A 25,000-nucleotide genomic window follows, 5' to 3' on the forward strand; every position below is an offset into this window, starting at 1 on the left:
ATCCAAATGCTGCTCTATTCCACAGCTGTCAGTGTTCAAATTATTGTTTTTGAATACATTAGCAACACATATATTGGCTTGTACCTTCCATCAACCAAAAGGAAATCATGAAACAAACATTTCATTAAATGTTTCATATCATACCATGCTTCTGTCTTTGCAGCTCATAGGATACAGTGAGAAGCCTATCAACCTGCAAATGTTCATTGGTACAGCAGATGATCGCTACTTGAGACCCCATGCCTTCTACCAGGTCCATCGGATAACAGGGAAAACTGTGGCCACGGCTAGCCAAGAAATCATAGTGTCCAGCACCAAAGTTCTAGAAATTCCTCTTTTGCCTGAAAACAACATGTCAGCCAGGTACGTAGGTGCCCTCTGTCACTTTTTTGATGTAAAGTCAAGTCCAGGTTGCTTTGCCTAGAATGTTCCAGAGTATAGCATGAAACTTACTTATCTTTCATTTATTTATTTAATTTTTTTTGCACAAAATTCCTTCTCTCTGTTTAGAGAGATAAGTTGCATGACATACTGTGGAACATTTGAAGCAAAACAGTAACATCTCCATGGAGACAAGCTGGTGATGGACCATTCACTAGAAAAGTTACATAATATTTGAAATGCAACCATTAAATGATAGACACAACTCGTTTCCTTTCCCTCCAGTATTGACTGTGCTGGCATCTTGAAGCTGCGTAACTCTGACATAGAACTGCGTAAAGGAGAGACGGACATCGGACGAAAGAACACCCGGGTGCGCGTGGTGTTCAGGGTGCACATCCCTCAGGCCAACGGGAAGGTGCTGTCACTTCAGGCGGCCTCCATTCCTGTAGAATGCTGTGAGTGTCTACCAGCTGTGAGGTCATGAGAGCCCACAAAAAAAAAAAGAATTATTTACACTTACTAATCACACAGTGACCAGTGGCTATGAAAATGGGGTTGGAACGAACAATGGCATCTTTAATATAAAAAAGATATAAAAAATTTAATATATTCAATAGAATAAAGATTACTCAGGCATGCATGAATCACTTTAAATACAAATTTGAGTGGGTAAATGAGAAGGGGAAACCATTATGGTTAAATCTCTACAAAGTTGATTTTGCATTATAAGTTGTGCATCATTAGGTGCTTTAGAAAATATGACAGCATATATATATATATATATATATATATATATATATATATATATATATATATATATATATATATATATAATATATATATATATATATATATATATATATTTATATATTATTTATTTTTTATTCCCCTGTGATGTTTCTAGCTCAACGCTCAGCTCAAGAGTTACCCCAGGTGGAGAAGTCCAGCCTGACCAGCTGTCTGGTCAGCGGGGGAGAGGAGATGCTCATCAGTGGCTCCAACTTCTTTCCAGAGTCCAAGGTCATCTTCCTGGAGAAGGGCCCTGGTAAGAGCAGTGTGCATACAGCAGCTGCAAAATTCTAGTGGCATTCCTGTGTGCCTTAAGGACTGGGACAGTTGTGGAACTTCATACTTATTTGTCACATACCTTGAATATTGAATATATTTTTGGTTTATTTGATTTCAGAAATTATTTAGATTTGATGTATGATCCTAATAGTTTAACACTGTCTCTCTGCTTCTTTTAATCTTACCGTTTTTTACCGTGTTTTATTAAACACATGTAATGACTGTTCCTATCGAAGAAAACTTAAATGACTAACATTTGTTAAGCCAGTTGATGCCTGCTCAAGGCTATGTAGATCAACAAAGTTCAGTTCACACATGGCAACAAGTTCGGTGGCGTTTTTGTGAGAGGTGGGGGTGAGGGCATGTTCTTAAGATTTTCTAGAGCAAAAGCTCCATGAAGGAATGTCTTTAGTGTTTTAAGGGGTACCAGGTGAAGCGTGGCATACAAAAGCAGCACAGCTGAAAACACTCCCTGATGTTCAAGTAGAGGAGACATTGAGGTGCACTATGGATATGCAGAAGCTGGGGCCCTGACTGCATGAACACAGTGAAGGAAAGTTAATAATTATGTTGTCTGAGTCTTAAATTTTTTGACTCATCGTCATTGTAAAGCAAAGTCTATTCAGAAGCTAGTGTCTCTCTCACAGCAGAAAAATCTGCTAATTGTTGTCTAAATGATCATGAAGACCAGTAATGTATACAGTTGGGTCTTTCTGTGTCATTTGGCGCTTTTCATGCATGCATGCTATATTACCTTTCACTGACTAAATATATAAATAATATAATTGGAATGAATCAATTCTTATTTGAGTTGTTTAGTATTATAAAGTATTTCCTGGACCTACACTAGAATAATCTAGAGGTACTGTGTGTATGAGACATTCTACTGTTGGATTTTCTGCTTGTCTATAGAGTTTGAGGAGATATATTTTATACTGGCTTGAGCACACAGGTTGGTTTAAAGAAAGTGCTTTCTGCACTCGCTGCTGTGCACTAGGTGTCTGGCTTATCCCAGTCATTGTCTTCCTATGGAATGAGGTTCCTGTTGCTGCTTGTTGTCTGAAAGAGCATGTGGGGCCCTTGCTCTTGCCTGTTGAATGTCAACAAGCTGTACTGTAATAATGTGGCGCTGTCAGCTGCAAAGACAGTCAAGGTCATTTGCTCATTGGAATAAATACTCCTTGTCAGCTAAGAGTTAAGATCTTCCTTCACTAAAGGGAATCATTTCTATAATGGCATGGCATTATTTGAACATGGATTGCTGTGTAGTTGACCTGAGTTACCAAGAAAGGACAAGAAGACTTTTGACTTTTTGTGTGGCTCTACACCTAGTACACTGGGTGTATAGTCATAAAGCCTCTGTATGGCGGACGGGGGGGGGGGGGGGGGGGATCTGAGTACCTAACAGTTATGGGATCAATTTCTTTTATTTTTTGCAGATGGACGACCACAATGGGAGTTAGAAGCAAAAATTATATGTGAAAAATCTCAAGGGGTGAGTACTTATTTCTTTTTGCTGCTAATTCCTTGTCAGTAATAAACTCAGCATTAATAGAATATCTCTGTGCTCCAGTCGTGCATTCTAGTGGAGGTGCCTCCGTATCACAGTAAGACTGTGAGCTCAGCTGTGCAGGTGCAGTTCTACGTCTGCAATGGCAAAAGGAAAAGAAGCCAATCTCAGCGTTTCACATACTTGCCAGGTATAAGGAGCTATACCACTAACCCATGAGCCTCTGGTCTAGACTGTATTCAGTGTTTTAGTTTAAAGGCATGTGACTGACAGAAGAAACAGATGTAATTCACACACTCCTAGGAGATTTAAATGACCCCATTTCTGTCCTTATGCAAATAAAGTTTCACTGTGGTCTACAGAGGATCTTATGTGCCAAAAACATGAACACCTGCCAAATTTCATGCTATGTTAGTGTACTTGCATGAGTTTTGTATTGCAAAATTACATAAATTAGTAGTATTCACTTTGCATTACAAAGTGTAAACATTGATTTGTTGCTTTTCTTAAATAAATGAGTCAAAGTGAAAAAGAAATTGCGGGTGAATATTTACATTTGTGCAGCACATCCAATACCAGAGTCTTACCACAGTAGCGAGTGTGTGCAGGTCTGCCTCCTCCGCCACACCGCTCTGTTTGCAAGCACGCCCACTCGGCACAAGCAGTTCCTGTTTTCCCTGCTGACAGATTAGGCCAACCAATCTGAGACGACTGCAACAACCCTCCTCTGTCACTCAAGCTGGATGCTGATACTAATGCAGTAACCAATACCTCCTGCTATTTGTGATCAAACACTTCAGTTATCAATAATCACCATTAAGCAACATTATTATTATTATGAATAATATTACTACTACTACTACTACTACTACTACTAATAATAATAATAATAACTAGAAAAGCAGTCAGAGAGTGCAGACCTCCGCCAAGGACTACCCCCATTTTTTATATAAATTGCAATAAAATCAGTCTTCTGGATCAGATCCGGATCAGCCTTTGGAATATGAAAGAGGATCCCATTGTCCATCCCTGAGACAAATTTCATGGGGTTTGGTCAATAATTAACCGAGATATTGAGAAACAAAATTTTTGGCCCCATTTACCACAATGTTAACTAAAATTTCAAAGTGATCCAGAATCCAGGATTTCTTCCGGATCACCCCCAAAATGAAATCAGTTCTTCCTTTTCAGATTTCCAACAAATCCTGAAAATTTCATCAAAATCGGTCCATAACTTTTTGAGTTATGTTGCTAAAAGACAAACAAACAAACAAACAAACAAACAAACAGACAAACGCCGGCAAAAACATAACCTCCTTGGCGGAGGTAATGATAATAATAATACACCTCCTGTCAAAATGTGTTACTTTGAGTGGATCATTATCGATAATTGAGCTTGTACTTTTGGCCTGAATATTGGATTTGGGACATTCACATACTCTTCACACACAGCGTTTCACGTGATAGCACCCAGACTGACAACATATGCTCTCCCTCTGATTCAGAGTTGGATAAAAATAAAACTTAGCAGCAGATTGAGAAATAGGTTACTGAGTGGAACAGCAGCACCATCACTATCGAGTTAATGACCCCAATTGCTGTGAAGGTTTTGTAACTTGTAGATTTAAAAGTTTTACATTTCAGTAAATATTTTGACATAGATAATATTTTGGGTATGTTAAAGAAACATTTACTGGTTTAGGGCTTTACCTTCAGGCATTAGATATGACCTTTGTACTGTTTTGTGAAACGTCTCTCATATTGATTGTGGTTGTGTTCTGCCTGCAGTGTTGGTCAAACAGGAACAGCGAGAGGACTTGGAGCATCCTGCTGCGGCCCCTCTGACCATGCCCCTGGCACACAGTGCCGCTCTGGTGCGCACCCAGCTGCCTTCTCCTGAGCACGGGCCCCCACCGGACGGCCTTCTGTCCAGCTCGCCTCATGGTCTGGCTGCAAGCTCTGGCCCGGGCCTGCTGGTCCCACACCCCCCCTGCCCCCCGCTCAGCTCCCCCTCATTCCAACACCTGCCTCACCTTCAGGGACACAGTTTGCAGCAGCCGCCCACAGACTGCCACATGTCGTTCCAGTCCGGTCCTGGTCCCAGTCCTCTTCCTGCCTCTCCACGCCCGTCCTATGGCCCCATGCACAGTCACGCCCCTAGTCTGGCTTTCAACGGCCAGTCCAGTCTGACCGCACAGGGCTATGAGAGACTCCCCTTTCATCAGAATGCTACTACAGGACCCCACTCGGTAGGTCTTGGATTGGGCTACTCATCATCCTCCTGCCCCTCGCCCTCTGCTCTGCCCTCCTCAGCACCCCTCCCAGGCTCCCCTCAGAGTCAGCCTCTTCTGGGCCTTCATGGCCTAGGCAGCTATCACTGTGGGCCAAACTCCACACAGGCGCCCTCTCCCACGGCTCACCCACTCCTAGGGCAACACTCAACCCCGCTGCAGCGGACCATGGCGTACCACCCTGTAGGTCAAAGGTCAGCGTCTTGTCCCACACCCTCTAGTGCCCCCCCTCCCAGGATGGTCCCCTCTCCACACTCAGGGCCATCATCGCCCCAGCTGCACTCTGTGTCGTACCAGTCCCCCTCCTCATCCTCCCCCACCTCTGGGGGCAGTCCTCTGGGACCTCTGCAGCAGCATTCAGGACAGCTCTCTCCTCAGACCACCAGCCCTGTCATGGCCACCCTGTCCCCTCCAGCGGGGCCATTGGGGCAGTACCCCTCAGACGCAGACAGACTCAACATTAAACAGGAGCCAGAGGATAGGGAGCCTGCCTTCCGCTCCATCGGCCTGCAGGATATCACGCTGGATGATGGTAATGTGTTTCTTTATCTTTGTGGAGAACATGCACACATATACTGCACACACATATAAAATACACACACATACATACAGGATACACATACATATGAAAAACACACATATAAATACAGCATACATATGCAACACACCCACACAAACACACACACATACATGCAATACATATACAACTTACTTCAGTCCTTTTCTGCTTGAAGTGCTTGCAGCTCCAAATGTAATTTTCACTTGAGGCAAGTCACCTCAGTGAAATGGTCATAAATAAAGACCTCTGGGTGTATATACAGTCCGTGTCTGCTCAAAATAGAAACTTATTTAGAGTTTCTGTTGTAGGCTTCTGTGTGTTTGTCTTTCTCGTCTCATTATCACATTTTCTTTTTACACCAAATATGTTGAACACCCATCTGTGATTAATCTCATTTTCAGTCTGAAAATGTCCGGGGTCTTGGGGGGATTGTATTCTCCAGTAACATGTGCACAAGATTATGTATTCACTGACTTTATACAGGACAGCAGTAGTTTGTACTGATACCTCTGGGCTCAGTGCACTGAGAGCGTTTCATCTCTTGACCACAGATTTATTTTTGAACAACTAACCCTGAATTGGGTGGTCACAGTTAAGAGGCACATTTTGGTCACAGTTAAACATATATTTTACATAAAATTTAGAGAACTAAAATGTTATTTTTTTTACTTGAAACACTTCTTGTTCATCTTGTGTCTTTAGCTTCTCTGTGCTGCTGAAAAGGACAGAGTAGCCTGAGCTGGTGCTTTGCTTTGCCAGCAGAGCTCTGGACTAGCGCTAAGGCAGAGGCAGCGTTTGTGTGGTGCAGTAATTACATCCTGTGTGTGTTGGAGTGTGCGTTAACAACTCTAATTAGGATGCTCAGGAGAACTTGTTGACTTAACAATTGACTGTGAAGTCAGGACATGTAGGGTTTTTTCCTCTGAATGAACCCTGCCCCGTGATGTCCTCAGCATCTACGTGTACTTAGCCTATGTGCAGTTACAGAGGCTGGTCTGCTGCAAATGGGAGAGCAAAGCCTTTAGAGTTAATCATTACCTGAGCTCACAGAGGTGTGATACTGTAGCCTGGGATCCAGACTAGTTCTCTCTATATTTTCTAATATAAAGGTTTTCGCAGTCTGGTCATCACCACTTTTGCGACTCAGGCCTAAGTCAAACAGAGACATTTTTTTCCAAACTGAGATGTGTGAGCAGGTTTGTTTATTTCAGTGATGCATGAGAAACAGAGGAGCTCATTGGTTGTGTGTCATTTAAGACAAAATCAAACTTCTCTTGCAGATGTGCTTTTAGTGGTTTGAGAGATTTTACAGAGATGAAGTCCTCTGTTATTGTTTTTTCCTTTATTTTCTTTGTACAGGTAGGTGTAGTCTTGGCTGGCCAGGCAAGTGACATTATTCTTATAAGAGCTTAATTAAATGGATGCAGCGATCTGGTGGGAGCACATTGGTTGCAATGTTGACTATGTTGACTACACACAGGCATTATTAACATATTTGAACATAGTATTTATGTCACTCTGTGTTTTCAGTTATTTGTTTTGACATGTTGCTCAGTGCTTTGCTCATTGGTTTTGTCACGTGTTATCAGCTGCACTAGTCCTACCCAGAAACTGTGAAAAAAGTTTGTGTGACACAGTTTGACTGGGAATGTAAGCTGTCGTTTGGAGCCAGTGTCTAAAAATAGCTGTTCTATGCCATGTCTGATCTGTAGGCTCTGTTTTGAACTACTAGCCACAGGGAGATTTACCCGGCAATAACTTTCAGGGGTTATTACACACTCAAAGAAATCACTGTTAGCTCAGTTTAAATTGTTCTACACCCAAACCAGCATCAAGTTGTATAACAACACTATGTCACTGTCAATTAGCTTTGCAGCAGTCAGTGAAAAAAACTTTTGAAAAAAAATCTTTTGATTAATCACAAGTGTGAAACTAAACTTAGCATATGAATTGTGAGCTTCACAAAATATGTATTATGTTCATTATTAGAAGCAAAAATAAAATTAAATAAATACAATAAAAAATGGCTTATCTATATAATATCTAGCAATGACTTTATTTTCCTTTTTATTACTTTTTTTTGGTTGTACCTTATGCTATACAACAAGTACACAGTATTAATCCTAGCTGTATGGTTTAATCTAATTTGATTCTAGATGAAGGGTCTGAGATAAACCAATCATTTGAAGTGATCTGAGTGTCCCGCGCTGGGAAGGGTGGTGTAGAGGCGGCTCTAGTTAGCAGCAGATGGGCCTTGTGACGCACACGTGTGCATGCCTCAGATGTGTGCGGGCTTGTGTATTTGTGTGTGTGTGTTTGGGTTGTTGGAGGTGAGAGCGTGTGTGTGTACAAAGCAGAAGACACAGGAGGTGAGCGGACAGACTGACAGACAGATGGACAGACTACTTCTGCCTCAGTCCCACTGCAGGGCCACTCAGTGCCAAGACAAAATCTGAAATGTAGCTTGCATCTGACAATGCAGCCTGGGGCTATACAACACGAAGAGCAAATGCATTTTATAAATGAAAACTGACAAGATAATGAATGAATGTTGGTGATAATAATAATAAATGCAAAGAGGATCCATTTGAACACAGCGGTGTGAGATGAAATGTACAAATGTTTTTTGTGTATTGCTTTAAGTTGATGGTAAAGGTTTCCTTTTAGGCTTGGAAAAAATAACATTGTTATTGAACACTAGCAGGTTGGTTTTAGTTTTATTTTTTTATTTTTTATTTTGCACAAATGTATGTTTTTTTTTGTGTGTTTTTATTGCAGTTCATAAAATATAGTATACAGTACAAGAATTCAGACTGCCTTTCAGTTCTTCAGTTCTGAGTACATTCATTTTTTAGTGAAGTGATTGATTGAAATCATATTTTTTATTTAGATTTAGAAAAACTTATACAATGTTCAATATTAAACATGAGACATCTAATTTGTACTAATATATAATAAGGGATATTTTGAAAAAAAAAATGAAATTCCAAATTACACACTCCTGACTGGTAGCATGAAAAACAGCGAGTGGATTGTAAGTGTTTCCACAGGACTCTGCAGCTTCTGTCTGTGAAATGGAAAAGGGACTTGTGTCATCTTTCCACACAATTACAGCCTCAGAGGTCTTGGTCTCAGCTCAAGCCCAATAGGAAAGATGTACCAGGGCCATCTTTTCCTCCAGAAAGAACAACAAGTGCTGAAACACAAAGGGAGCCCAGTTTTACATTCATGGATGAAGGTTGTTGAATAAAAGGGAGATTGGCTTGTGCTCATACTTTGCTTGACTCTGTCAGTGCGTGTTGATTTTTGCTAGTGGCTTGATTCTGATTGGAAAGTATAATCTGATGAGTGGCAACAGTATCCTCAGGGCCTCTGCTCCCTGTAAATGTCAGTCAAACGCTCCTATCTCTCCAAGTGTCATAGAAAAACTGTAAATCACACATCACTGCGGTATTTGGTTACAAGGTCTGATCTGTTTGAGTCCTGAGTTTTGATGAATATATTTATAGTTACAAATATAGTTATATATATATATTTTAACTATATATTTTTATAGATGTAAATCCTCGATTTGTTAAAAATACATGATACTTAATATTTTTGTCTCTAATCCATCTCTAATTATATATATATATATATATATATATATATAAAAAAAAACAAGGTAACACTATTTGTATACTACACTTGATAGATCTACATAAGTACAGTGCAACACATTGTCAGAACTTGTTACCCTATCCTTTAAACCTAATCCCGATCTTACATAAATATTACAACTAAAGTATTATTACATGTCATTAAATGTTATATATTTACTAATAATGATGTAGATACAGTGTATGAGGAGTAGTGAAAACTTAAACTTTACAAACTATATTTTGAATCTGTCCAAACAAATATTGAACAGAGTAATACATTCTCTCTAACCTTATGGCTGTCATTATAAGAACCTTATAATATACCCCCAGGTAGCTCTGTTGTTCAGACCCCAATGGTTTTAATCCTAAAGCTCTTATTGTGCTTCTGTGCTCTGCTCCTGCTGAGTGGACTAACTAAAGCGGCTCTATCGGCCAACAACATATCACTCTATCACCAGATCAGATGGGAAGTTCAAGTTCAACACTCATTCACTGGAGACAAGCTTACTTGTCTTTCTTTGCCTCTTTACCCAGTCTTGAACATAAGTTGTAGCTCTTTCCAGCATGCCGAGTAGTTTGTCTTTAGACGTGTGCGGCGAGTGGAAACTGTGAGCTTTGATATTCCTTTTTGCAGGCAAACCCAGTCTTGCCTCTCTCTGTTCCCTCCACACAAATGTTTTCCATTGTGGCATGTTGTGTTCATTTGCTGGGCTGAGGAATCAGTCAATCTCCTGGTTATTTGCTTAAGCCGCTGCGCCAAAGTCATGTTTTTGTGCCCGCTTCAGGGAACTTTGGTGAGCGTGTCACAGGGTTATGATAATTACCCTTTTTCCATTTCTACAGTAGACATGTTTATCATAGTCACTGTCCATCTGCCCGTTCGTCTTCTGTTTTACATTACTCAGTCTCGCAGTATTAAGGAGCACAGGAAAGTTTCAAATTAAAAAAATAAACAAATTAGCTTGCTGTTTCTGTTAGTTAAATGTGATGTAAGTGCTGATATCAGCCAATATTCTGCCTACACTATGGTGAACTGAAAATGGCTGTATTCTGTGTATAGAACCCATCCATAAAAAAAGAAAAAAAAGAGAGAAGAACTTTTTGTTATATTAATTTACTAGGGTTTGTATAGAAATATCAATATTATTTAAAAATATTGTTTTGATGCAATAAGTTCAGTTAAATTCAAACCAAAATATACATCAAGTCATGTATATTTTGGTTTGAACTGAACTTAAATTTGCATTTATTTACTTATCCAACTGTGTCAACATAAAAAAACAATGTCTAGTTTTTTTTACACCTGACTTCAAAAAGTCACTATCTGTCAGATGACATTCTCTGTGTTGTGATATATATTATTTTCTTGCATTACTGATTATTGCTTTAACCAAAATTGCAGTATCAATATCTGTAATAAATAGTGTAGTGCTACTTTCTTCTATTTTAATTATTTGAAGAGTAGAAAAATGAACCATGGGCTTTTTGTATTCAAAACAGGGAAAAGGATTTTTCTGAGAAGCAAATGTCCCAGGTTAGTAAGAGTATTAGTGCTGCTGCTGCTGCTACTGCTGTGACACTGTCAGTGTGCCCCAGGGCAGCTGTGGCTACAATAGTAGCTTACCATCACCAGGGTATAGAGCAAATGAATAATGCTGTATGAATGAATGCTGAATGAATAATGCTCTGTAAAGCGTCTTTGGGGACAGAAAATGTCTGTGAAAGCGCTATATAAAAAAAGACTTACTTACTTACAAAAGGTAATAGATAAAGGCAACAGAAGATATATAAAGGCAGTAGAAGAAATACCAGTTACTGAGTGGTCATGAATTAAGTGGGAAAAGGAGGACAAGTTGCTGAATGTGATGGGACATAGAGGGAAATTTAACCTCACAGATGCAGTAACACCACATGATGAGTTTTTATTCATCACAATGCAATCTCTAAAGAGAGGATAGCAATGGGTGCCAATATATTATAACCGCGAATGCCAGTACACCCCAGAAGTGTCACTATTTCTGATTCTGATTATTTTACATGATGCATCAATGAAAAAGTGTGGCATTCTTTAAATAAGTGGGACAGAGGACAGGGGTCTATATACCTCTGAAGGACAACCAAAGAGTGGTCTCCCTACCATGATTTATGTTTTATATTTTGGATTATAAGACGCTGTATTTACTCTGCATTCATCCATTGCTCATGTACTAAAGCGGTAAAGCCTTAGCCCTCTCCTGTAGTTGAATAATTCGAATATTCTGAGTAGTGCGTGTAGGGAGTCCCCCTCACAGTCATCTGCAGAGGATCTCCCCTGTTCTTAATACAACAGTACTGACTTTGTGCTGCTTTGTCATCCCAGTCGGTGTCCTCCACAGAAAACACTATCAGCATGTGAAACCTACCGTACACCAGGCCACTCAGAACGGCTCTTTCACTTCCTCAGTATTGATGCGACCTGTTGCAACTGAATTTGAGTAACGCGGCTTACTCATGGATAACCAGAAAAATCATCACCGTTTATGTAAATCAGAGCACTCCCATTTGTGTTTTTGTCCTTTCGGTCAGACCAAGGGGGAATTTGTCCTAATTGAGAAGAAGAAAACTAGATTGAACTTAATTAGAACAGATGTTTTAATATTGTGGAAAGAGAAGCAAATATAGCACACCAAATGATTCTGTCATTCATATGTGTTATTTAGACCTTAATATTTGCCTGTGCATCATTCTAATCAGCACAGTGGAAAGTGATATGCCTTTTTGCAAACACCCACTTAATGTTGTTCTGTCTGCCCGTTGCTTTGTGTTGCTCATAATTGTGTGGTGGAATTGCATAAAAAGCTCCCATTTAAAACACAAATGACTGCATTTGATAATGTTTGTGACGATTTATAGACAAACCAATCAAGTCAAATGTGGTAATGTACAAAGATGCAACCAAATTGTTTGTGGAAAGGTCCTGGTCATCCTGTGTATGTAGTGCAGTATATTGTGCATGTAGTACATAGAGTGAAGTGTGAGATGTGCACTGCTTGTTGAGTGTCAGTGTGTGTGCACATGGCTGACATGGGAAAGGAAGAGCCTCCCACGCTAACAGGATGATGTGAGTGATGGTGGCCAGACACAAAGCAACAAGAACAAAACAAAGACAATATTGTGAGAGATTTCTGCCAGTAAATACCTTGAGTTAGTTTCATTTTGGCTTTTTGGAAGTTGGAAAAAATAGTTCTTGTTGCGTTGTACCATGCAGGTTTAACAGTAGTACACCCACATGTCCTGCTTTTGGTGCAAAGGCTGTCTCAGAGGGTGCTCATTATTATTACATTTTTATTTCATGGATTTGGATAAACGTAAAAGTTGTAAAGTGATTGCCATTAGATTGGCGATTTGTTTTAAAAGTAAGTGGCCTTTCTAAACACATTTGGACCATGAACATGACTTGTTATAGTCTGATCTCTACATATATATTTTTTCATAATATTTTTGTAGAGGTCTATACTCTAACTATAGAGTTAACTGCACTTAAATTACAGTAGCCTTTGAAATTTTCTTATTATACCCATTCAAATTACAATTGATATTGCAGCCCTGATCTTTAATCTGACTTAGTGCCGAAGTTATTCTTCCTCTAAACAGTGCATTTCAGAATTAACAGCCTTGTAAAAAGAGTCAGTAATCTCTAAATTTCAGTTTGTACATTCCCGGGTTAAATCCTTTTAGGAACAAGCCACAACTTTTGTGAGATTTTGGCTATATTCATCACAGATTTAGTCACCTTTGCCTTCTTTGTTATAGGAAACATGTGTTCCTAGCCTGGGGATTCTTCACTTTTTACAGCATTGTTGCACAAGTGGCGTTCTTGTATCTGTCATGTAGCGACAGGTTGTAGCTGTAGACCCTCCCACTGTCAGACTGGCCCAGAGGTCTCAGTAGGCCTATACTGCACACTCCCAAACCAGTTGGCCTAGCCCTGACTTTTGGTATTGCTGTGGACTTTGTGCGTCTAACAAGCACATGCGGCCCACATATGATGGAGCCGTTAGCTGAGGGTATCACCCCCCTGTGGAAAAACCTCACATCATATTTTCCATAAATTCCAAACAAATGGAGGTCTTCCCCGTCATGCCCCGTCCTGAGCCTGTCTTTCTCTCTCTTCACGGCTCAAGCGTTTTTATGGATGACCCGCTGTGTTTTTGGTGGTCCCTGTGTGCATATACAAGCAGGAGCAGATGTACAAGACACACACAAACACAGCAGCACTAATCTGTTATTTATTTTCAAATCAGCTCTAACTGAGTAATTAAACCTGCTGTGGCTGACTGCTTCTGTGTGCTCAGCAGCGCTCTTTAACAGTGGGTTGTTCCATTCACAGCTTTATTAAAAAAAAAAAAAAAGCGCAGAGAAATGTATCATTGTGCTACTAAATATAATGAAGTAATGGACATCCCCACGTAGTCTTTGGAGCACATGTGTGGAAAGTTATGTGTAAGGCAAAAGTCTCTGTGAATGGAAGCGCCACACTCATTTGTTTGGTCAAGACTTTGTTCCATGTCACAGCCACTACATTGTGACCTTTGTAATTGTCACTCATTTGGGTTTTTCATCTGCAATATTTTCCAGTTAGACTCAAAGTTTAGGTACGTTGCTCCGGAGCTTATAGGTCTACACTGCCCTCTGCTGGCAGAGGGCAGTGTAGACCTATAAGCTTAAAGGTCTTCACTGTTTCTTATGTAACAGATTGACTAATAAAAATGTGCATTTATTCAATTTTAAAAAGGAAACAATCACTTAAAAAAAATAAATAAATAACTGTTACACCTTCAATTCCAAAAACAACATGTTATATTCTACAAATGATTGTAAAAAAATATTTTAAATGAACTAAAGTAGATTTAGTCATCAATAGCACATTTACAGTATATACATATATATATACTTGACCTCTTAGAGAGCTATTTATTTACCAAGAAGAAAAATTTACTTTATTTTCATTTGTTTTTCAGTTAATGAGATCATCGGCAGGGATATGTCCCAGCACCCTGCTGCAGCACACAACCAGTCATAGCTAAAGATCCACCTCCACTCTCAACTCCAACAGCACAGAGGAACTATGACTGTGGCCAAAGAGAGCTCCACAAGAACCCACACAGTCCCCATGACGACCAGAGGAAGGTTCCCAGTACCCCTCACCAACTGTTTTGTGACACCTGCTATGTGAGCCATGCTGAGACAAAGCTCTTTTTATATAGTCCACATTTACAGCTACGTGTTGTTAGCCCTATTTCACCAGCACTGACTTCCATGAACGATGACCTCTTCTGTGAGCTCCATAGAAACCTCAGGAGCGTGCAGCCACTGAGCCAGATCTGCAGTAGCACAATCAACAGACAACCACACTGCTATGAAGCTGTCCCTACATTTGAAAGAAGCTGTCTACAAATCCCAATCAGGAAAGATGTGTATGGCGTCTCGGCAATCACAGCACTATTGATTGTAGCATTTTGGTTTAAGGCCATGGAAAACCTTGGGATTTTCAGTCTGCAACATTCCACATCTTTAATCTCCTGGGACGTCCGTAGACTGTCTGTCTCAGCCCCTTCTACGCCAAGTTGAACAAATGCCTTATAATGTTTTAGCAGCTTTGAAAGGTAGTGAAAGCTTTTGTTGATTTGCACAACTGACTATTTTAGTGTGTGCATGATTTAGGATAGGCTGTGACCCCTTACATGTCATGTTACTAGAGTGTTTTGATGTATTTTGGCATGTTAAGATAGATATAGCAACACATGAATGAAAGATGGGAATGACATGGAGCTATGGAGGTGCCCATTTGCTCTGCATACACTGGTACAATGTATATTTACCAGGCAAGCTCAAATGACCCACAAGTGTTTAACAGACTTGGAGAGGCTTTAATGTGCTTTTGACTGTCCAGCAATAATGACTGCATTTCCCAGAACCCTCTGTGTGCCTTCCGTTTGCTTACAAGACACTTTAACTTCATGGCAGCATTGGGAAGTAATCATATGTTTTGTATTAAATATGTTTATACATAATGCTAGTATACATAAAATCCCTTTGTTAGAACAAGGAAGATTTCAGGTCTGAAAAGACTTTTCCTGTATGTAGTGCCTCTATGGCAGCAATAACAATCAGGGTCAACCTGATCAGTCATATAGCAATACTGTGTTGGTCTAGTGTACTTTCATTGGCTTTTGACAATGCCACTCCTGCAACTGGCAGACAAGGAGTGTTGTCCAGGAGGGGTTTACTTAGTTTCCTGGTGAAAGTGAATTTGCTATGCATTTTAACAATGCCTCATGCCTTATTATAAAACTAATAATATAAAAAAAAACAAAAAAAAAAACCTTGATGCCTATAGATTAGACTTTCAACATATTGTTTGTGCTAGTTTAATTGTGTTTGTTGATTCCCTGGATTTGACCCTCAGGCTTTTTAAAGACAGATTCGGTGCAGTGTGCATTTTCTGTGTAAATGGATGCAGTTTGTATTGAATGCAACATAACAGATATATTCTTATGTGTCCTGTTATAAAAACAGAGGACATGTGCATTCTGTCTATGCAAAATGTAAATGGAACATTACATATTAAGACATAGAACAGATTTACTACATTTTATGACAAATTTACTAGTGATCTCTAGTGGTGGTATTTATCACTGAGATGATGCCTTATATACCATTTTGACAAGACATGTATGAACACTCTTACGATTTTAAAATAAATATAGGCAATTTTCAAAAACCAGCAATGACCCCAAACTCTGGATGCAGTCCTCTCTGTCAAAACCAAAGATCAAACAAAATGTCCCCATGAAACTGTAGTTCAATGCTACCTATTTGATATTTTCAAATGGATGTCATTCCTAGAATGTTTGGTACACATCAGTGTGTTGTGTGCAACTCATATGCAGAATTTAATGCATACATCTATGCCTATATATTGTATATTAGTATTGTAAAAAATGTAAGGGAAATACAGTTTTAGCTTACGTTTACCAGGCCGTGTATTGTAATTTCTTGTATATTTTGTATGTTGAAATTTTGTAATTTTTAAGACTGCAGTGCTTTTTGCATTATACTGTACTGTAGGCTTTAAATAGTGTACATCAATAAAAAACAAAACCCTGACACCCTGTTTCTTTTATCTCCTGCTTCAGCCTCAACCTTTATCTACCATACCCATCTTTAAGTAGGAACTATGCACAAAATACAAATGTATGCACGATGGAAGACATTTTATACACAACTTTATTTTTTTCTTACATCTTCATATACTTTAAATTGTTCAAATCCATGCAAGTCTCAAACTTGCAGCAAAGGAATAACATCCACCAGAGGTTGGCCTCAGTGGCCCAGTATTGCACTCTGGGTAATGTGGGTAAAGAAACAGGTGTGTGTCAACAGAGGAAGTTTCTACAGAGTTTTTGTCCAAAGCAGAGTAGAGCCACACAGTCTTATAAATACATCATATACACAGTAGCTAATGTAAAGTGGCTTTTGTTGGCCTATTTAATGACATTTCCTTTGTGGAAATAGAATAAAAATATAAATTCATCATGCTCTTAGTAGAAAAAAAAATACTTAAGCGCTACTGAAACGAACAAGACACGCAGGCCTTTAAACAGAAAAGACATGCACATTAGTTGGCAGTGTGATGCCTGTAGTTTGGTCCCTGCAGCTCAGCATTACACTTAGCACATACAGCTTACTCTATTCCATGAGAGGTCTAACAATAGCTTGGCATCCACATAAAAGTCCAAAAAGGCAAACATTGTGTACATTCAAATCCAAAAGAAGCTCAGTACAGATGGAAAAACAGGCACTAAACTCTGTTTATGATGGCTCATGGTGTAGGTGTCCTTAAGCCTTTCAGAGACAGCAGTCCATACACTAGTGTCAAGGATACGAATACAAAGATAAGCATGCAGTTGGCAGTGGCCATGGATGACAATCTCTTCTCCACACGCTGCTGTTATAGTAGGTGCACTCAATAAGTCCATTGGTCTAGGTGGGATGAGTCCATGAGGTGACATGGAGCTGATATGGCAATAGTTTCCGGAGTGCCACAGAAGCATGAGGCAGGTACAGTGCTGTTTAGAGGGGGTCAGAGAGGGTCAGTTACACAGGGCTAGGTGGATTTGCTGGCCATAGAGAAGATTGTTGGAGCGCTCTGCTACAGCCCGTCTTGCGGCCTCTTCACTTGGAAATGTGATCAAGGCCTCTCCATTGCACTGCCCACTGAAGTTGTACAAGATGAGAACGCCATCTGGTTGCAGCTGTAGAGAAAAATGAAAGGGAAATTAATTTGTTCAAATACGACACCAGAGGGAGCCCAAGATTTTCCAATCGGGGATAAATAAAGCAATTCTGAATCAGATTAACTGCAGTGAAAACCAATCCAGTTAGACAGGAGAAAGTTTAGTCAGTAGAGCCTTAAGCATTATGGTAGAGGACATGTCATTCCCACGAACTCCAAACCCACACAGCAGGCTGTGACACCATGTACACAAATCACACACAATGTTAGTTAGCATGCAAACTATTGCATCAAATTTTAGATACAAAACAAGTAAGTTAATAATTTTATTGAGGAGTAGAATGCACCATGCATGTCAACCTAAATAAAATACATAAGCATATATTTTAATCAAACTTAAGGAAACATGTATGTACTGCCAATACAGTACACAGTACTGTCACAATACAAATATAAAAATTTTAAAAGATAGATTGAATAGCAAAACTAATGATTTCAATTTAATTTGTGTTTCAAAAAAGTGAAAATGACATAAAAATAGTAGTCTTTATACAAGACAATTGGACATTGTGATATGTGCCATCCCTGGTCATACAGATGAGCTATATTCATCATTACTATACAGACAGAAACTGTCATGTTTGTTGTGGAGAAAGTATGGAGAAACAGAGTTAGAAAAAATCTTTGAGGATCCCTTCTGACTAAAGACAAAAGAGGTAATGAAGCAGATCTGATTGGGAGCATACACAATGACATGCCGTGTCTGAAGCTCACAACCACAATGGCAAGACTTGACATTCCTCTGCAGACTAGTATGTGAGATTTTATGTGTGCAGTTATATTTGGTAATGGCAAGAATAATTCATTAACAATTAATTACAATATATAACTACAACAATTATCATATATTTTAAGTATTTCATATTTTTGTTTGTGTCACCCAGATGCTGGTCGCAGAGTAAATGCCCACCCTGTCCATATGGTTCTCTGGTTGAGCTTCTTCTTACCTTTGGCTGGTGCCTACAGACAGAGCCATTCTTTGGGCTGAATCAGACTCCTGGCCTGTTCACTCATCTGAACCACACCGCTGTAGTCTTCAGGGCCGTACTACACATAGCATCATATTAATGCAGTCAGGATGGGCCTCCATGGGGCAGTTACACAGACACACGGTCTATCAGCAGCTCAGTATCAAACAGTAATTCACCCAGTAACACACTGCAGCAGCCAAATACACTTAACAGATATAGTTTCAAGAGTTTCTGCAGTTCAGCCAACAGTCACGCTGCCACACAAATGCACACACATTTTAGATTCTGAGCCAAACCTCTGTGGCATAATCCAGGAATACTCAATGCACACATAAGACTCCCAACTGTCATGCTTCTTTCAAAGGACTTTACTTACTTGAGATTGTTGTTTGTTGACAAAACAACAATCTCAACAAATATCTCTTAAATGACCAGTACTATGTGTCTATTGTACAGATCTAACATTTTAGTACTTGACTTACCTGATATCCTTGAAAAAAGCTGAGAATGTCTTTGACCCCTGCATTGTAGGGAAGGCCCTGCATCCGTACTAGAGCACCAGGCTGGGGCAGCACAGAGGAGGCAGCGGCCGCGGGGTGGGACTGAGCTGCCACTGCTGCTGCCACTGCCCCCGGAGGAGCTGCAAAGTAGCCCACTGTTGAGGGAGAGACTGGGGGACTGCAGAAACAAGAGTCCACTCAGTTCAAAATCTAAACTCGACAATCGGGAATGAACTAGTGCTGTGGGACTAACCTGGGGTAGTAAGCTGTGTAGTTCATGTTCATGTTCATGTAAAGGTGAGGCTGAGGAGGGTAGTACAGTGTGTGCGCAGCAGTGTGAGCAGCAGTGTGGGGAGTGCGAGGAGCCGCCAGCAGGGGGGGCTGGTACAGGGCTTCAGGCAGAAGAGCTGGGGGTGTGGGGAAGGCTGCATAGGCTGTTGGTGGAGACAGACCTGAAATGCACAGAAAATATAGTGTCAAGGGTGTGCAAGAAATTGCAAGTACCATTATCAACCATTTAAGTTCGTGCAAGTCTCCATTATCAATATACTGTGGTTGGGTGTGCTTCTGAAATCAAAAGACGAGTCACTGCTTGTTTACAGGAAAATATAATGTGTCCTTTAATGACACAAATATGGATGGTGGTCATGGTGGTGTTGCAACCCCAAGACAATTTCTTTGTCAGAAATGCTGCAACAGTACACACAAACAGGCTGCCTCCTTATAACCTTAGTTCCACATAGGGGAGAGTGCACACTGGGTACAGTGGGTCCATCTCAGAGTTGACACACAACAATATATGTATGGACAGACCCAAACAGAGTCTCAGGGCAACAGCAGCATATCTATGGAATATACTGAAGCTTTCTTGGTAAACTTACAAGGCAATTTGCATGGTGGAGGAGAAAGCCCACTGCGGTTTAGTGTTCCCCCCATTAGGACAATGCTCATCTCCTCTGTGGAGCACTGGAACACCTCCACATATCTGTCCTTCATAGTCTTTTTATGGCACTTCTGTGAAACCATAAATGCCTTGTCTGCAGACTTCATTTGAATAAAGGCATCGCCAGAGGGACGGCCCTACCCAGGAAGAGACAGTATTATAGTGTTTGTAAAGCTTTGTGATACTCGTAAAAGAAAAGGCCTGGTCAGACCTGTTGGTTGAGAACCATGTGGACTCCATGAGGTTTGATGTCGACAGTGTGCTCTCCCATAAACTCCAGGATGTCCTCAATGCCCGCAGTGTAGGGCAGCCCCCGTAGGCGCACACAGTCACGGACACTACTAGAGGCTGGGAGGAATGGTTGTGTGGCCAGCATTGGGAGAGGCATTACAGGTGAAGGAGGCAATGTGGAGATCAGAGGAGTGGACAAGTAACGATTCAGCACCTGCCCCAAAACCACAACTCAAACTCAAAATTCATGCATTTTAACATGAAAACCACCCAGAGGTGCCATGTGCCCTTACCTGCTGAACCTCAGCTGCAGTACTCCTGAACAACTCAATATATCGCTTTCCTAGAATCTGCTTGTGCTTCTTCAGAGCATTCTGCGCATACTCTTCACATGAGAACAACACAAAAGCGTCACCCGTGGGTCGTCCGTCAGGGTACTTTACGAAGAGCAGACCCTCGGCTCCATCTGTGACAGGGCTCTCAGAACCCAGGAAGGACAGCACCTCCTGTGGTGTAGCAGTGAAAGGAAGCCCTCGCATTCGAATGATCACCTGGTTCTCCTTTGACAAAAACTGGGACACCTCATTGGATGTACCTAGATAAACATATTTATATCAGTCAAATGACACTTATACTACATTCTGAAATGGGTTGGTTCAAGAGGGAAATGAACATCTTAATATTTACTTTAGCTTCCCTAGTGCTGTTACATTGTTCATACTTAACCATTAGCTTAAAGTCCAGTGCACTATCAATCTAAAGTGAGAGCAAGTCATTGGTCCAAAGTCCACTGTTCAGTGGCAGCCACAGAGATTGTATCGTGCTGTTTGATGCTGAATGGTCAGGGCCTTGGCTTTGTCTCCACACACTTTCTTTGTACTAACTGTGTTTTGATCAGTGGCAGGCTCCTCTGCCTCAGGGGAGCGCAGAGACCAGGTGAGCAGCCGTTAGCCAACAGGAGCATTTCTCTGGAGTGTACCTCAGAGGGTTGGGCTCAGAATGAGAAGGATGGGGGCAATGGGCTGTGAGATTCTCACAAAGCCTCTTTTATTAGTGCCAGCTAAGCTTCACTAGGATGAGGCAAACTTACAGTGAAAAGTGGAGAGCTACTGAACAAAAGACTCCTTTGGTCGAAAAAGTTTTTTTTTACAGATATGTACTGATTTTGACACAAGAAAGTTGTCATCCCTGTCTCAGTATTCTTGAATACGAATATGAATATGAAGAAGGAATACCTCCAGCAATCTTTAGAAATTCCTCTCCTGTAGCTTTGTAAACCTAAAAAAAAGTAAAATATTTTTAATATCTCTTTATTAAGCTCTTAAGCACATTTAAAACCAGTTGGTAAATGATATGATGAGGCAGTCTTGCCTCAATATAGCGGCTGCCCATGTGATGCTTGTGCCGTTCAAGCGCCAGGTCCCTGTGTTCAGAATTGATGAAACGAACTAAAGCCTCTCCATTTCTCCGGCCCTGATTATTGAGACACAGAGCCACACCGCCCCTAAAACAAAGAAAAAAGACATTTAAAAACTACAGTTTTATTATGGTACAAAAACATGCAACAGAGCCTCTACATACTTTGCAATGTTGAGCCCTTTAAAGAACCGGGCAATGTCTTGATCTGATGATTGCCAGGGAAGTCCCCTGGCTCTGATGACTGTCTCACTATCCACCGGTTCCGTCTTACAGCTGAAAAGGGCAAACAAAATGTAGAAACAGTGAGATAAGACTTTTATGAATTTCAAAAATATTTCTGTACTTGTATTTATAAACAACACACCACTCAAATCTTTAGTTCACACAGTAGGCAGCAAGATTAAATGACATAGGATAGTAAGGGTGAGTAGTTTTGGGCGGTCAGGGAGACAGGATTTGGTGCATGGCTACAAGATATCCTGCTAAGCACTTGATGGCAAAGTTGAACCACTTTAATAACACACCTAGCTGATGTAATCGGGCCAATGTCTGAAGACAGTGAAATGGTTGTGTGGTGGAATTATTAGCCAGTTTAAAAAAAATGACAGGCATAACTTTGTTATTATAGTAAATATTGCTCATCTAGTAAACAATTATACATTTTGTTATTTTACTCACCATGTGCCAGAATCAAACTTGTAGTTCACAATTTCAACACAAGAGATTTTGTGATCTAAAAAAAAGTGATACAAACATGTTTTACTACTTATTTGGTTGTGCTAAGATAACTGTTAAACATGCTCTGAGCAGATCTGCTGCCATGCCGACACTTGTTGAGCATTCCTCTGCTTATTACACCCAAAGACAAAGAGGGCCAAAGCCAGAGGGGAAAGGAATATCAACCACGTGCTTGATTTATTATTTGTATCACATTACATTACATTTTTGGGTAGACCTGCTTGTCTCCATGGAGATGTTATTGCTTTACCTGGAATATTCCACAGTATGGCATTAAATTTAAAATATATCCATAGAGTTTAGCATCTGATGCAACTAAGCAAAGTTACAAGTCAGGAGCCTCATTTATAAAGCTTGCTTACGCAAAAATCCTTGCGTACGCGCTCTCTATGCCAACCGCGGTATTTATGAACCTCGACTAAGGCGTGGCGCTTTGCTTAACTCTACGCCAACTCGGGACCTCCTGGAAGTTCTACGCAAAGTCTGGAGACACGGGGAAAAAGCGACACTCGTGGAGAGGAGCAGAAATGAACAGAGTTTGAGGACGTGTTTGATCAGAAAATCCACGTATATTGAAGAATTACCTTCAGATTTGTGAATTTAAGTGTTTGGTTCGCCAAAACAGGGAGAAGGGCTGTTTATTCCTCTCATTATTCTCCACAATATTATACATTTGAAACTCATGCACGAGCGCGGCCACGTTCCCGGATCCGGTGTAGCGCAGAGTCTCCCACAGTCCACACCGCGACCATAAACTTCTACAAAACACAGTCTGTGACCAACACAGAGGACGAAATAATGACCCGACCTGAGAGAAAACTCTTCCCTTGGATGCAGCCGGAGCCAGGCTTTGATTTAATGAACGCAACTTTAACACTTTTACTCAAGTCTTTACGCACCGAGCGCCAGAGTGACCTGAGTCTGCGGACAACACGAAGCCCACTGCCCGAACCTGACCCGAACCAAAATCTTCCCTACATTTTTCTGTAATGGGGAACTCTTGCACATGAGAGCTGCTCTCTGACAATATGAAGAACAGAATAATGCCCGTGCCCGTCCCGACCCAGACCCACGCTCACATGTGAGCAGTTTGGATGTTTCGTGTGGACTTTAATTGGCAGAATAGCATCTGTATCTGATGTGTTCCATGCTAAATCTGTGTCCTCGTATCCTCGTGTCCTTCCCTCGTTCCTTTCCCTCTCCAGGGAAGGGCATCTGAATCTCTCGCACGCGCTCAAAATTTGACCATTCAGATCAGCGCGTGCACGTATCTATGTGTATATGCATATATATATATATATATATATATATATATATATATATATATATATATATATATATATATATATATATATTAAATATACAGGGCCAGTCCACACACACATCATAGACAGACTTAAAAATATAGCGATAAAACTCTTGAAACAGCGAAAAAACACATGGGCTTTACTGCAAAGATGTGCTGCCTAAATATGAAATATGATTAAATGAACAGATGAGTCGTTGTTACTTTTAGTTTTATATTTATTTATTAAACCTTGTTTAATAAAGTCTTTAATAACATCTTTGATGTGATCACGTGGTGCTGCGTGGAGCGTCCCCCTCCCTCTGTCCCGCGTGTCTCGGTCAAACCCACTGATTATCGGCTCATGTTTAGGGAAATCTCATTCACGAGTCACTTTACATGCTCCTTTTATGGTGAGGTGGAGGTGTGGAGAGGGCGTGACGTGACGTAGGTTTACGTGCGCAAATTTTAGTTGCAGGTGGGATTTATAAAGCAAAGATTGCGTGGTTTGGTGCGTGCGGTGGGTTTTCTAAATATGGAGTTTGCGTGGCGCACGCCTTGTCGTAGCTACTAGGCGTACGCACTAACTTATGACAACTCCTGCGCAGTTTTTTAGAAATGAGGCCCCAGATCTGTGGAGAGATAATCCTCCTCTTGTCAAAAGTGCATGCTTTCCACAAGATATTTTAAAGCAAAAATGACACTGCAATTGAAGAAATGTAGGGTAGATATGTTTAAAACCATACTGAGGAACATTTCAGGAAAAGCAATAAAATCTCAAAACAAGCAGGTACCAGAAGCCCACCTGAAAAGTTACGTAGTGCATGTTTAACTAGTGTATTGAATTCTACTATACTATTCTACTGCAATATTAAAGCAAGGTGCCAGTTCTGCCTTGTTATTAATAATTACGACTGAAGATAGCACACACATTTAAATGCTCTGTCCATGTTGTAAGACCACTTACTGTAGGGCTCATCCAGGATGCGAAGAAGCAGCTGCACCATACTTCTAACCTCTCTCACCCCGATCGACTGCTCTGATACATCAGCAAGGCCCATATCTACACACGGCGTTAAAGACAATATATGAAACATAGCCTAAGTAATATATAGCTGATAA

General features: G+C 40.5%; 2 protein-coding genes across 2 annotated transcripts in view; one reads left to right on the forward strand and one right to left on the reverse strand.

Moving 5' to 3' along the window:
- nfatc3a (nuclear factor of activated T cells 3a) overlaps positions 1 to 16,596 on the forward strand; it is a 313,699-nt gene extending 297,103 nt beyond the window's left edge. The window contains exons 2-8 of the mRNA XM_055155055.1: positions 162 to 363; positions 667 to 839; positions 1,289 to 1,429; positions 2,892 to 2,947; positions 3,026 to 3,152; positions 4,751 to 5,785; positions 14,454 to 16,596. Coding sequence (XP_055011030.1) covers positions 200 to 363; positions 667 to 839; positions 1,289 to 1,429; positions 2,892 to 2,947; positions 3,026 to 3,152; positions 4,751 to 5,785; positions 14,454 to 14,515 — 1,758 coding nt within the window. The 5' untranslated portion in view covers positions 162 to 199 and the 3' untranslated portion in view covers positions 14,516 to 16,596. The remainder of the gene's footprint in view (positions 1 to 161; positions 364 to 666; positions 840 to 1,288; positions 1,430 to 2,891; positions 2,948 to 3,025; positions 3,153 to 4,750; positions 5,786 to 14,453) is intronic.
- A 108-nt stretch (positions 16,597 to 16,704) lies between these two features.
- On the reverse strand, positions 16,705 to 24,953 carry LOC110175287 (epithelial splicing regulatory protein 2-like). The gene is made up of 12 exons (XM_055154975.1): positions 24,846 to 24,953; positions 22,534 to 22,588; positions 22,018 to 22,128; positions 21,808 to 21,940; positions 21,672 to 21,714; positions 20,730 to 21,031; positions 20,417 to 20,650; positions 20,144 to 20,342; positions 19,516 to 19,714; positions 19,245 to 19,440; positions 18,739 to 18,838; positions 16,705 to 17,750 (listed from the first exon to the last, which is right to left on the reverse strand). Exons 1-11 carry the CDS (start codon positions 24,937 to 24,939, stop codon positions 18,752 to 18,754), a joined length of 1,653 nt encoding a protein of 550 aa, XP_055010950.1. The 5' UTR covers positions 24,940 to 24,953; the 3' UTR covers positions 16,705 to 17,750; positions 18,739 to 18,751.
- Positions 24,954 to 25,000: the final 47 nt, after the last annotated feature.

This window comes from Boleophthalmus pectinirostris, unplaced genomic scaffold (assembly GCF_026225935.1).
Source record: "Boleophthalmus pectinirostris isolate CB_2022bp ecotype Guang Dong unplaced genomic scaffold, ASM2622593v1 HiC_scaffold_19, whole genome shotgun sequence".
In the NCBI taxonomy this organism is placed as follows: domain Eukaryota; kingdom Metazoa; phylum Chordata; class Actinopteri; order Gobiiformes; family Gobiidae; genus Boleophthalmus; species Boleophthalmus pectinirostris.

Bases quoted from the DNA above. Each gene is read 5' to 3' on its own strand.
- LOC110175287 (XM_055154975.1), bottom strand. From the start codon at position 24,939: ATGGGCCTTGCTGATGTATCAGAGCAGTCGATCGGGGTGAGAGAGGTT. The intron at 21,715-21,807 runs GCAAGACTGCCT...ACTTTTTTTTAG, and splicing joins TGGGCAGCCGCTATATTGAG to GTTTACAAAGCTACAGGAGA. The intron at 19,715-20,143 runs GTAAGTTTACCA...TGTGCATTTCAG, and splicing joins TCCACCATGCAAATTGCCTT to GTCTGTCTCCACCAACAGCC.